The sequence below is a fragment of the Trachemys scripta genome, chromosome 7, assembly GCF_013100865.1.
Source record: "Trachemys scripta elegans isolate TJP31775 chromosome 7, CAS_Tse_1.0, whole genome shotgun sequence".
Taxonomy (NCBI): domain Eukaryota; kingdom Metazoa; phylum Chordata; order Testudines; family Emydidae; genus Trachemys; species Trachemys scripta.
The window spans coordinates 31,455,786-31,469,340 of NC_048304.1; the positions used below are offsets into that span (position 1 = coordinate 31,455,786).

The following is a 13,555-nucleotide window of genomic DNA, read 5'->3' on the forward strand; positions in this document are numbered from 1 at the left end:
CACAGCCAGTGTGGAACAGGCTGTCCAGCACCATCTGTGATTTGGGGGGGCGTGTCATAAACATATAGATAAGGGTAGCATAAAATCCCTCCTGGGCAGCTGTACTGAATCTTTACCTGTAAGGGGTTAAGGTGAAAACCTGGTTGGCACTTACCAAAAGGACCAAAGATACATTCAAATCGGGGGTGGGAGGGAGGTTTTGTTTGTGCTCTTTTTGATTGTTCCCTCTCCGGACCAAGAGAGAGACCACGCAGGAACAACATCTCCTGAAAACATACCTGATATGATTAACCTAAGATTACAAAAATTGTAAGTAAGGCAAGGAAATGCATTAGATTATCTTTTATTTTAGCATGTGAATTTTCCCTATGCTAAGAGGTAGTTTTAGTCCTGTTTTTGTAACTGTGAAGCTGAGTCCAGAGGGGAGTCCTCTGTGTTTTAAATCTTTTTATTACCCTGTAAAGTTATCTTCCATCCTGATTTTGCAGGTGTGATTCTTTTACTTTTCTCTTTATTATAAAGTTCTTCTTTTAAGAACCTGATTTTAGTGTCCTAAAGATAAAGGGTCTGGTCTGTACTTACATTAAAGGCAATTGGTTGATATATTATTCTCAAGCCTCCCCAGGAAAGGGGGTGATGGGACTTGGGGGATATTTTGGGGAAATAGGGATTTCAAGTGACTCGTCCCTGAATTTTTATTTAAATCACCAGGTGGTGGCAGCAATACCATCCAAGGACAAGAAAAGAATGTGTGCCTTGGGAAGTTTTTAACCTAAGCTGGTAAAATATAAGCTTATGGGGTCTTTCATGCGGGTCTCCACATCTGTACCCCAGAGTTCAGAGTGGGGAGGGAACCTTGACAACATGCCTCTCTCTTCTGCATCAATTCTGGTCCAGCACTGGAGCTGAACTGAGATACTGGCCTGGCACTCAGAACATCTGGATTCAAGTCCTAGCTCTTGCCACTGACTCCTTGTGACACCTTGGGAAAATACTTCTCTCTGGGCCTCAGTTCCCCATGCATAAAATGGGAAATGATAATCCTTCCTTCGCTTTATTTAGAACGCAAACTCTTTGGGGACAGATACCATCTCTTTGTTCTGCATTTGTATAGCACCTAGCACAAGCTGCCCCTGGCCTCTATAACTAGGGCTTCTGTGTGATACTGCAATACAAATAGTAGCTTCAGACGCCATTCTAGACCATTCATTACTTTTAAAGGGGAAGAAAGTTTTTTTTAATATTCCGGATGGCCCAGATTCAGCAAGGTAGATATCTAAGTATGATGGGAAATTGGAGAGGTTGCAGAGAAGAGCCCCCAAATGATTTGAGGGATGGAAAAAAATGTCTTATGCTGGGAGAGTTAAAGTGCTCATTCTGGTTAGCTTCTCAAAAAGGAGACAGAGGTGACTTGATTATGGTGTCCAAGTACCTTCATGTGGAGAAAATACCAGGTACTGAAGGGCTCTTTAAACTAGCAGAGCAAGGTACAGCGTTAAACACTAGAACCAAACACTAGACGTTAAAGCCAGGTTCTAGTTAAGAGAGGAGTTAATGCAGAGCAGTCCTTTGGCCTGTGTTATACAGGAAGTCAGACTAGATGATCACAATGCTCCCTTCTGGCCTTATAATGTTAAATTGAACTTAGAAATAAAGCACTATCAAGGGTGATTATCCACTGGAACAAACTCCCAAAGGAAGTTGTGGATTCTCCATCTCAACATCTTCAAATAAAGATTGGAGGCCTTTCTGGAAGATGCTTTAGCCAAGCACAAGTCACAAGATCACAAGAGTCACTGGGTGAAGTTCTCTGGCTTGTGCTATGCAGGTTAAAGTAGGTGATGAAATAGAACCTTCTGGCCTTAAAATCTATGAGAGTGATTTCCTTTGACCACTCTCCTGCCTAAAAGTTAGACACAAGCTTAAGAACCTTGCTGAATCAGGATCTAACAGAGGGATGTGGAAAATAGAAAGATGAAATACACAACACCTTTACCTGAACAGCTTTTCCTGGAGAACTGCATAGTAAACTCAGAAGCACCCCCAGCATCTAATCTCACAGCATCCGTATCAGTAACAAACAAGGCAGCTTAAAATGAGAGATCCGTGTAAAAATGTTTATTTACTAATGTTTTTTTAATACAGTCCCTTAAAAAAATTACACACCTTGGCTCCAATTAAAGTGGGAAGGAAAGGGGAAAAAAGGAATCTTAACAGCAGCAAAAAATTCCCATTTGTTTTTTTACTCTGTAAATTAAAAAAATCCAAACCCAAAATATGCTTCTGAAACTTTGTGATTTAATGAGGTTATTGAAATGGAAAAACACAAGTCCACTATTCTCAACACATAGTTGTCTGTTAATGCATGTGTGTGGGAGTGAGGGAGGCAGCTTGCTAAGTCAGAGGGAAAAGCTGTGAAAGTCAGTCAAAGAAGAAAACTAACTCAGCAGCAGGCGGCTTTCCCTGCTCAGAACTGTGACATTTCTCCTCCAAGAGGGGGCAGGGGAAGCAGCAGCATCATAAAGAAGAGTAGAGGAAATCAAGCTGATCCCCCTCCCACACACACACACTGAAAAACATTACAAGGTGAAAGCACAGATATGAGCTATATAATATTCCCCATCCCAACCCTAAAGAGTCTCCTTATGGGAAACCAATATATCTGGGGACACATCTGACCTGAGCGTTGAATTCCCATTGCAAGGAGAGCTACACAGAAATTTAAGAAAAGTAACCCACCCCAAAGTGACAACAGAGAAGTTTAACAAGCCGTTTTGGTGTTTTTTGGGGGGTAGGCGGGATAAGACACACATGTGATACTTTGCAGTGGATTGTGGCCCGTCCAAGACACTCAGGGCCCTGCAGTGCTGGCGAGAGCTGCTGGGGAACGGCCAATTTCAGTTCAGGCAACAGCTCCCCAGTTACCCAAGCAAGAGAGATTTGCTCAGTGACTGAGCCCCATTTATTAGGAGGCTCTGGATGGAATCAGAGGCAAAAAGGGGTTCTGCCTCTCCCTGCATTGAATCCCCACCCATTTCAGCTTGGACAGTCATTCGTAAGAGTGGATAAGGTAATGAAGTGGGCAAAGCTATGCTTCTCTTTTCAGGTGGCTTCCAACCACAGCCACTGCTGAGTGGATATAGGATTTCAAACAAATGCAGACATGTCACTGTTGTGCAAGTGTGGAGGGAGTGGGGTCTTTTATTTAATGATTTCCATCTGAAGTAGTGCTCAGAGCGGGTCTGGACTGACAGTCTACTTTTAGCCACATAAGGGCCAGCATGGCAAGCATCCTCATTGTGCCACCATGTCCAGTCTCCATGGCCTTCTTGACCCTGGCATTTTTGTGGATTGAGACCCACAAAACTCATTTCATACAATGGCTTCTGATTGCTACCAGCTTGGACTAGATTTGAACCAGTAACCTAGTGGTGAATGAGAGTGTTCCCATTCACCATCTCCTGAGCCATCCACCCCCTTTTGTACAGGTGAAGTGTTTTTTTTAAAATGCATTTCTAGTGAGTGAGGAAGAACGTAAAAAGGGATTTTGGAGGTAGGTTTGAAGTCGATTTAGAAAAAACAGGCACATTATTCAACAGAACCCTTTTGTGTCACCCTTCCAAAGATGCTTCATCCTATACCAGGGCTGTACAACAAAAATCGTCCCATGCACCTTGACCCCTGCTACTGAAAACGGTGATGCAAGGAGGGCTTCAAAAGGTCACCAGTGGATTCCCAGTCACATGATTCTATGAGTTTCCTGCAGAGCGGAAACAAAAACAGCGAAGGAGAGGGATCCTTATTTTCCAAGTGAGGGAGCGCCCAGCAGCGAGCTGGGAGGAAAAACAACAACTGGGCTTAACTGGCTTCTTTTCCTCCATTGTCGAGCAGAGCAAGGTCCTGAAACGAGCCAGCTCAGCCCAACACACCATGGCATGAGGAGATGGGTCCCTGCTGGCATACATTCATACCCATTGACCGGCTGGAACAGGCACTCCCAAGTCTTGGGCATGCAGCTCCCTTGGATAGGCACATTAACTGGAGCGGCAAAGGGATCTGCAAATCAAAAGACTAGTCCATCCGCACCTTGTTCCATGGAAACACCGGAGTTCTCTGCTTGTTCCGAACCCTTCGTCCCAAACCATCATCCTCCTATCAGGAGGCATGGTGCTGCCATTGCTACAGCACGGAAGGACTCAAGCCTCTTGCAGGGATGGCGATCAACCAGCTTCTGTATGGGACTCAAGAGCCCGGGATGAAAGCCCCAACTGTAGTTTCATTATCCTAATGATATGAAAATCTACACCATCACCAAAAGCCAGGACGACAAGCTTTGTAGGTTAAAAATATAATAAGCAAAACTCCATTAAAATGCTTGAGTGCAGGGGATGTACATGGGAAGGGCCAACTTACACATTTGGACTATGTTAAGGCAGCAGTGAAGAATCCTAAGGACCATCCCTTTCTCCTCTCAAGAATGGAGTCTGTAAAGGAGGCCAGGGGCAGACCTTTTCCAAAGTAACCTGGTGAAATTTTAAACCCTGTGAGACCATTAAAACCTGGAACTATGGGATACTGAGTGTAGTTTTACAGGACAGGTGTAAACATGCAATCAAGCTGAGGTACTGCAGGGTCTATGGGTTTGACTCTGATCTCAGTCAGACCAGCATACACCAAGATACAATGGAGTCACTTCATATTTAAACTGGTTTGACTCAGGTGGAAATCAAAGGCCTTCTCTACACTGGGATATTGATCCATGGTTGACACTGGCTGACAAACAAGGGATACCACACCCTCACCCACACATTGGATCCCTTTTGACCAGTGCTGGAATCAATTCTCTAGCAGGTGGTATTGAAAATAGTGTGGTCTTGTCACCTATACCAGTCAAACCACTTTCAACTTGTGGAAGGAAGGGGCGATCAGTGATCAATACCCTACTATCAACCAGGGACAAGCACTGCTTCCTGTCTATACTAGGAGAAGTGTGTGGACTTAAACCCAGTAATTAGAGAGTAAGTAGAGGAGGAGGAGGATTTGGGACACGCAGAATGTCTGGAGCCATTCCCCTTTACCTGACGGGTTGATTTTGCTCAGACAGACTTGTAGCATAAGAGCGTGGATGACGGGAGCCCTGGAGGTGGCTGCTAACTCAGTAATGCTGAATGACAAAGCAGACTCAGGAATAGGAGTCATTTAAGCGAAGATGTAAGACCCCTTTTCTCCTATGGCGCTTTTCTGCAGTTCCTGCACTGGAGAAACTAAGACATCTTTCACCAGGATGAATAAGGCGATTCTCCCTCCTATACAGAGAGGAGATTCCTGTTTTTTGCATCTCATCTGCGTGTTAGGATTGGCTTTGCCTTCAGTGAGGGTCAAGCATTGGTTCACGCTATGTATGTTTGGAACAGTGCCTAGACAGAGGCTGAAATGCAGCAACAACCAAGGGAGAGCCTTGCGTACAAGACTTCACCTGATATGGCAGGGGAAGTGGATCCACTTCTAACCCCAGGCCAGGATGGATCTTCTGGTAACAGGCGGAGTCCAATCTGCTTTGGGAAGGAGAGAAATTGAACAAAAAGGAACCCAAAGAAACACAGGAAAGGTTAAACCATTTAAAAAAAAAGGGGGGGGGGGGAGACAGAAAAAGTAACAGAGCCCTGTATGTAATGAATGACTGGAGGTTACTCTACTGAGCCACACTTTGCCCTCCAACCCAAAACCGGATCAAGAGGAGTTCTGGTTCTGATAGATTGAGGCTTTCTCCTTCAGCAAATCCAGACACAAGTGACAGCTCCAGCTCCCTGCAAGAAGAGGTGAAGACTCAGTAACTAGGCTTTCCCAGAATGCTTAGTGAACTGCATATGTGTGAGGGGGCGATTTGCCGGCTGCTGAAATGTAGCCAGCTCCGGGGTGGAACGCAGCAGCTCTTTAACAGGACGATAGAGCAACGTTAGAACAACAGATTAACAGGCAATGCTATCTAGGGTGCCAAACTGGGGTCTATTTCCAGCTCTGCCACTGACCTACTGTGCGACCTTGGGCAAGTCACTTCCCCTCTCTGTACCACTATTTCCTCTCCCAGCCTGTGTTTATTTAGAATGTAAGCGCTTTGGGTCAGGAACTGCCTCACTGTGGGTTTGTCCACACAGTGTTCATACTGCTTTTAACTACACCAGTTAGAAAATGGTATAGCTAAAGCGGCACAACCCCCTAGTATGGAAACAGTTATACTGGTGCCTCATGCCAGTAGTTTATTCCAGACTCTTGGTTGGTGCCTCTAGATATTAATATACTACTAATAATAATGCACATGCGATAACAAGTCTCAATCTCTTTTGGGCCCTCAACCACTACCACCGTACTACTAACAATCTTGGCTGAGCCCCCAAAGTGCTACCATAATATTACCAATAGCGCACATACAGTAACAAGGCCCAGATCTTGGTAGGGGCATCGTAGGGAATATGGTCATATTAATAAATTACTTAGGAGAAAGTGAACTGGCAACATAGAGATCCCAGATTCAGTCCCTTTCCAACTGGCAGTAAATATGAAGGAGGCATTAACCCTTTAAGCCCTCCCACTCTCCAGTGGCTCCTTTAGAAGCAAAACAGGATGAAGGTTGTGCAGCCTATTAGGCAGTACTGCTCGTCTCTTACAGTCCTTGCCCAATTCCCAATTATGTCCACAAGCCTCATACTCTTGTCCCTGGAACATATCTAGGGCTCTACCAAATTCAGGGTCCGTTTTGGTCAATTTCACAGTCATAGGATTTTTAAAATTGTAAATTTCATGATTTCAGCTATTTAAATCTGAATTTTCACCCTGTTTTAATTGTAGGAGTCCTGACCCAAAAAGGAGTTCCAGGGGAGTTGCAAGGTTATTTTGGAGGGGCGGGGAGGGGGGGGTACGGTATTGCTACCCTTACTTCTGTTCTGCTGCTGGCGGCAGCGGCTGCCTTCAGAGCTGGGCAGCTGGAGAGTGGCAGCTGCTGGCCGAGGGCGTAGCTCTGAAGGCAGAGCCGCCGCCAGCAACAGCACAGAGGTAGGGATGGCATGGTATGGTATTGCCACCTTCCTTCTGCACTGCTGCCCGCAGAGCTTGGCCTTCAGTCAGCAGCCGCCACTCTCCAGCTCTGAAGGCAACGCAGAAATGAGGGTAGCATAGTGTGGTGTTGCTACCCTTACGTCTGTGCTGCTGCTGGCAGGGCGCTGCCTTCAGAGCTGGGCTCCCGACTAACAGCCACCACTCTCCGGCCACCCAGCTCTGAAGGCAGCACAGAAGTGAGGATGGCAATACCACGACCCCCCTAAAATAACCTTGTGACCCTCCTGTAACTCCCTTTTGGGTCAGGACCCCCAATTTGAGAAACACTGCTCTCCCGCATAAAATCAGTATTGTATAGGGTAAAAGCACACAAAAGACCAGATTTCATGGGGGGATACCAGATTTCATGGTCTGTGATGCATTTTTCATGGTCGTGAATTTGGTAGGGCCCTAAACATATCCCAACCAGTGTTAATCCAGGACTATGTGCTCCCAGTATGCTAGGAAACAAAGCTCCCAAGATCTTCAGATATTACTCCATCTAGGTAATGTTAAGTGAGATAATTAAAAGGCGATTTAAAATTAACATGGGTGAATCTAGACCAGAGATTGCTTCTGGCTGCTCAACTGTAACCAGTTTGCTTTGAAACCATGAATCAGCGCATTGTGCAAGGAAAGGTGGGGCTGGTGGAAAATCTGGACTCTGCCACTGTACTCTTGATTTTGCTACCAACGCAGAAATGTTTCCACGCTTGGCAGGATGCAGTCCCCATACTTCCTTCCTCAGGAAGCCTAATGACATTCCTACCACATCCCAGTTGGCATAGAGAAAGTGATGATTTAGTACTAGGAGGATCTTACTGGAGAGGGCACTGCCCGGAGAAAGTGTATCTGACTATTTTGACAGCAGGCTGAGGGAGGGAGGTCCACAGACCTCATCTAATCTGACCTCATGCATGACACAGACCAAAGAATTTCACAGGTTCTGATGTAAGCAGAAACATCTCTGATCAATTTCAATGACAGCTGCACCTGCTTCCTCCGAGTCTGAATTTGTTGGCCCTTGTATCTAAATCCTCCCTTTTAAATATCAATATTGGATGTTTTTCCAACAGATCTACTCCATCTCAAACATCAACTAATTCAGGATAGTCCCATGGCCTATGAGATACAAAAGGACAGACTAGTTGGATCACAGTGGTCCCTTCTGGACTTGGAATCTGACTCTAAGAAAACCAAGGAAAGTTATGGGGAACTTGGAGTATTTGTCCAGCATCTAGCATAATAGGTTCTGTCCCATGACTGGGCTTCCTAGGGGATATCCACAATATGAATAAGTAGAGTCCCAATCTAACCCTACACTTAGCACAGTGTTCCCTTCACCACAAGATCCTACACACACCACTTAGCACATTTGTCAGTTTAAGAGGCACCCAAGACTGGAATAAGTGAGAGGGGGTACTGCTGCAAATTAGGACTGTAGGGCACTGGGCAGGGGAGGGAAGGACTTGGGCAGCAGAGGGATCTGTGGGTTAGGATCATAGGGGATCAGCAGAGCTACATGTGTTAGGGAGCTCAGAGCTGAACTAGCAAGCGAGGCCATGCAGCAAGTTTGAGGGACCTTGGCAGAGCTCTGGGTGGGGAGGGAAGCCAGGCCCAGAATAGTATGGGATGTTATATGGGATTCAGAGACGTGTGAGAGAAAGCTGCACATTTCCTGCTTGCATCATGCCGTGCCGCGGCCCAATGCTATCAATCACTAGTACTCAGAACCAAAATCATATAAGTTATCAGAATTCTAAAGAGACAGATGAAGAATGGGCCAAGGAACACTACATTTACCTTCGGGTGGCTCTGACATGGGCGGAGTTAGACAGTACATGTGATACCCACGATCACAATCGTCACAGAAGAGCAGCTGGTCCTAAGCAGAGGGGGGAGGAAAATAAAGGAAAATTCGGATGATTCAACACAGCTTCACAAAAGGGCTCTATTTACAAATCACTGCATGATTCTGCCATCCCACAAAGAACAACAGAGAGAGCTATAGTGACATGCGAGTCTAACCAACTCCTCAGGATTAGACCTGCCACATTTGACACTAAAAGCATAAGCCTCTATCACTCAAGCCACAAGAGTAACTCCATTAGCTGATAGCAGTAGTAGATTCCTATGTGGAACAGCCACTGAAGAGGTCTGTGTAACACCTGCAGGGCTGGATCAAGGCATACTCACATGCCTAGGGTCCTGGCTCTTAGATTCATGTTAAAAGGTCAGGATTTCAGGTTTTGATTTTCTACCCTTTGGTACTGCAAAACAAATTCTGATAGCGTGACCTGAGTGTGATGCAGAGACGTCTGCCTGAGTCTGCAGAGAGCCTGATACATTAACTCTGTCTAGGATGGAGCTTCTCCATAAGTGACTAATGTAGTGATGCCCGCCTGAGTCTGCAGAGAGGCGATTAATTGCTCTGAGAATGGAGCTGCCACATGTGAAACCAATACAGCCTGTCTGTATCTGCAGAGATCCTTAGGTAATGGGAGAAGCAACTACCAAAACCAGTGGGGAAGCCACATTCCCCAGCTAGAGTAGAACAGGTCCCCTGACCTAGGGGGAGAGGGCATTGTAATGGTATACCTAAGGTCTCAAGCTGCATTACTCCAACCTGGAACACACACACTCCCCGAGAGCCTACCTTGGACATTATCCATAATCCTACCTCCCAGCTAGTCTCCATTCAGAATTTCAACTCCCACAGTAAACTCCATTCCAAAGATTATTCTCCTGCCTCTGCCAAAACTGTGCAAGCTTCTGCTCTCGCTGTGCAGCATGGCAAGATGTAGGCAGATAAATACTTGGGGAGATAATTTCTGGACACAAATGACATGTACCCCTCGAGGCTTGCTGGTCCCCATTTGCAGGTGGAGATGCCCAAAGTGTCAAGCTTGCTCTGCTATGGTCGATCCTGCCAGCACCGAAAGGTACTCACATCATTCTCCGAGGTACCACAGATGTTGCAGCATTTACACTCGATGCACTGCCAACGGTACGTCTTCACTGCTGCCATCATAACCGGGGTGAACTGGAGGCAAGAAGGGTGCCCTGCCAAAGTGGGTGAAACAAAGCCACACATGGATGTTAGACACGTCAGGCCTGGACAAGTGGCAAGAGTTCAGAGAAGCAAGAGAAATGGAAATGAAGCATGAAACATAGGGAGGCAGGAAGATACACAGAGGTTGTTTCCAAATAGCAGCAACTGCAATGGTGATGGCTCTTGCCCCCAGAGAGGAGGAAATAGAGAAGAAGCAGTGCTAGACAAGGAAGGAAGTAGAAACATACAGAGAGGCTGCTCCAGACAACAGCAGAGGAGAAGGCTCTCCAGCTAACAGGAGAGCAGGGTAAAGAGACAGACAGATGGGGATGCTGAAGCACGGAGAGGGGAAGTGACATGCTCATGGTCACGTAGCCAGTCAGTGGCAGAGCCAAGGGTTGAACCCAGGAGTCCTGACTTCCAGTCTCTCACTCTTCTAACCACTAAAGACCTTTCTCATTCTACAACTGTATATGGAAACTAGAGGTCCTGAATCCCAGGTCTCCTCTTGCTCTAACCCATTAGACCCCTCTCCCCTCCTTCCAAAGCTGGGAACATAAGCTAGGAGCACTGACTCATAGTCCCCCATCTCCTCCTTCAGCTGGCTTAGGTGGGACAAAAGAAACCAGGTAGCCAAAAGTTTGCATTGGCCTTAAATAAAAGAGCAGAAATGCTCCTGGCTCTGGGCAAGAGAGACATCAGCGTCCCATCATGCATCACTGCAGCCACCCATGGGACACATAAGAGGGCAGCCAGCATAAAGAACAACCCCAACTCAGTGAAATGAAGCAGCAGCAACACCTCACGCTGGATCACGGGCATCCAGCCTCTTGAATGCAGGTATTGCAAATCAAAGTACCTGATCGCCCACAGTCTGAACATGACACCAGCTCCTCCGGGTGCCCAGTCTTCTTATTGATTTTTGAGTCTCCCAGGCAGAAGTCACAGTAATTGTTGGGCAAAGCCAAGCCATCAGGACCTTTCTTGGCTGTTTGGAGAAGAGCCAACCCCACCCCACCAAACAGAGACAAGGTTATTTAGAGTGAGCAATGACACCTAGAAGAACATCATTCAGTGAGATTCCTGCAGGGACTTTGGCCCACATAAGCTTCCAGATGCAGCAGAGAGGAATCACACCATAGCCAATGTATCCACTTCTAGATCTCTGCATGGATACAAAATGTATATCCACGTATATAAAGCGGATATCTGCAGAGATGAAGGGCTCTAGAGACAATGATCGAGACCCACAGGGCCATGACCAGCAACCAGGCCAGGAACAGCAGCAGCATGTCGAGCTGCCACTCACAGGAGCCAGTGCCCAGCCTGGCAGCTCCTACAGCATGGCTGTACTGCCCCCAGCCCCGACCACTGGGGCGAGCATAAAGTTCACCAACAGCAGTCCCTGGTCATGCTAGCACGTGCAAACAGCTCGCACACTCCTGGACAGGAGTCCCTTCCAAGCAGCAGTGTGCATCTCCTGCCCAAGAGCGTGCAAGCCACTTTCACATACACCTCTACCCCGATATAACGCAACCCGATATAACACTAATTCGGGTATAACGCGGTAAAGCAGCGCTCCGGCGGATCAAAGCAAGTTTGATATAACGCGGTTTCACCTATAACACGGTAAGATTTTTTGGCTCCCAAGGACAGCGTTATATCGGGGTAGAGGTGTATTAGCTTTCGCCGCTGGTTTCGCTTGTTGTTGCTAGAGCCCTGCAACTCCGCAGATATCCACAGGTAAAAAGCAGATATAAATTTTGTATCTGCACACGGCTCTATCCACTTCTGCAGGACCTTTCATTTGTGGATCTCAAAGCACTTTAGAAACACAAAGCCTCAACTCTGCATGTGACAAAGGTAACTGTTCTTTTACCTGTGTTATGTAAAGGTAAACAGACAGAGAGCGGAAGCGTTTCGCCTAACACACAGCTAGTGGGGGCAGAGGCAGAAAAAGAATCCAGGAATCCTGAGTTGTGGGCTGGCTAATCTAACCGCTCTGCTAATTCCTCCAACCTAGATTACATTGGTTCCCATGGATCCCAGGTGTCTCAGCTCCCTTCTCCAAGACACTAGGCTCCTAGAGCCAGGGACAGAACCAAGGAGTCCCGACTCTGAGCCCCTCTTGTTCTAGCCCTCTAGACCCCCACTTCTCTCCTAGAGGTGGGGATAGACCACAGGAGTCCCAGCTGTAGTCTTGGTTCCCTCACCACTACACTCTGGCCCTACGTCTACATTTCTAACAAAGGCTACAGAAGAGCCAGGACATGCAGGAGACTGGGTCAAGACAGTGGCTAAAGGTCTTACACTTCTGCTCCTCGGATCTCTGAGAGACGGGCGTCGGGGGCTGCGAATCTTCCTTATCCTCCCCCTCCTCCTCGGCCAGATGGGAGTGAGCATAGTGGTAACTGAGCCCAGGACGGTTCTTGTAACGCTTCCCACAGACTGCAAAAGAAAATGGGGATGGGTCTGAGCTCCTGGCAGGCATTTGAGCCACACACATCACTGCTCACGTGCAACCCCCCAGCTCCCTGTGACAGCCCTTCCCAACCCGCCCTCCTCCCGAAGACACAGCATTTAACAGTGTACAACAGCCAACATGGCTTCAGGAGGCTACTTCAGGAGCCAGCAGACTCATGGCTTGGCCAGACCCTGAGAAGCCATGGGCGTTTCTACCCTTGTTGACTGTAAGCCATAAATCCTCCTACTTTTCCCCTACATCTCCTGCTTGCCCAGCAGATCTTCATGGGGATGGGAAAGCTTTGTCCAGAACAATCCAAGTCAAGAAACATAGAAGGAAATTCTCATCTTCTCTTACGTTTAAACCTGCCTAACTAAGAAATTCTGAGCCCCCAAAAGGTGGTGTCTCCTTGGATGCATGGTTTCTCTGATCAAGTGACACTGGAACAAAGCTGAAGGCATCCCACACAGAATCCCAGAAAGCAAACACCACACTATCCCCACACTCCCACACACACTTCTGTTGCCTCTGCCTGCTTTGCTGTCCCTAAAAGACAGCTGCTTTACAGCCACAGGAGGTAGAGAAAAGGCTTGTTTTCCATGCAATAAACCAACCTCCCTTGCAGGGCTGGAAGTAGAGAGCATGATGCCCCTGGAATCGGAAGCCATCTCCCTGGTCTGCGTTCCTTTCTTACCATTTACCTCTGACATTGTTTGGTAACAGAATGGCAGCCTCAGAGATCAAAGCCCACAGAACAGGCACAGCGCAGACAGCATCAGCGCAAGTTTCTCCCACACCCTCTGGCCACAAAACAGCCAGGACAAGTCCTACTGTAGAGGGACTTCCCCACCACTGTGGGGTGGCAAAATGAGCTGTCAGTCTTCATGGCATATCCACTGGCCTCTCAGTGTCAACAGAAAGCTTCTGAGAGGTGGGCACCACTGGGA

General features: G+C 47.2%; 1 protein-coding gene across 6 annotated transcripts in view; it reads right to left on the reverse strand.

Moving 5' to 3' along the window:
* DPF2 (double PHD fingers 2) overlaps positions 1-13,555 on the reverse strand; it is a 43,091-nt gene that overhangs the window by 408 nt on the left and 29,128 nt on the right. For 2 of the 6 annotated variants that reach the window (XM_034775613.1, XM_034775609.1), the window contains 5 exons: positions 12,455-12,592; positions 11,004-11,132; positions 10,043-10,155; positions 8,896-8,971; positions 2,104-5,807 (listed from right to left, as the gene is read on the reverse strand). In XM_034775613.1, coding sequence (XP_034631504.1) covers positions 5,731-5,807; positions 8,896-8,971; positions 10,043-10,155; positions 11,004-11,132; positions 12,455-12,592 — 533 coding nt within the window. In that variant the 3' untranslated portion in view covers positions 2,104-5,730. Of the gene's footprint in view, positions 1-2,103; positions 5,808-8,895; positions 8,978-10,042; positions 10,156-11,003; positions 11,133-12,454; positions 12,593-13,555 lie in introns of those variants that run through there. The other 4 variants (XM_034775612.1, XM_034775608.1, XM_034775611.1 and 1 more) reach the window with 3 other exon arrangements.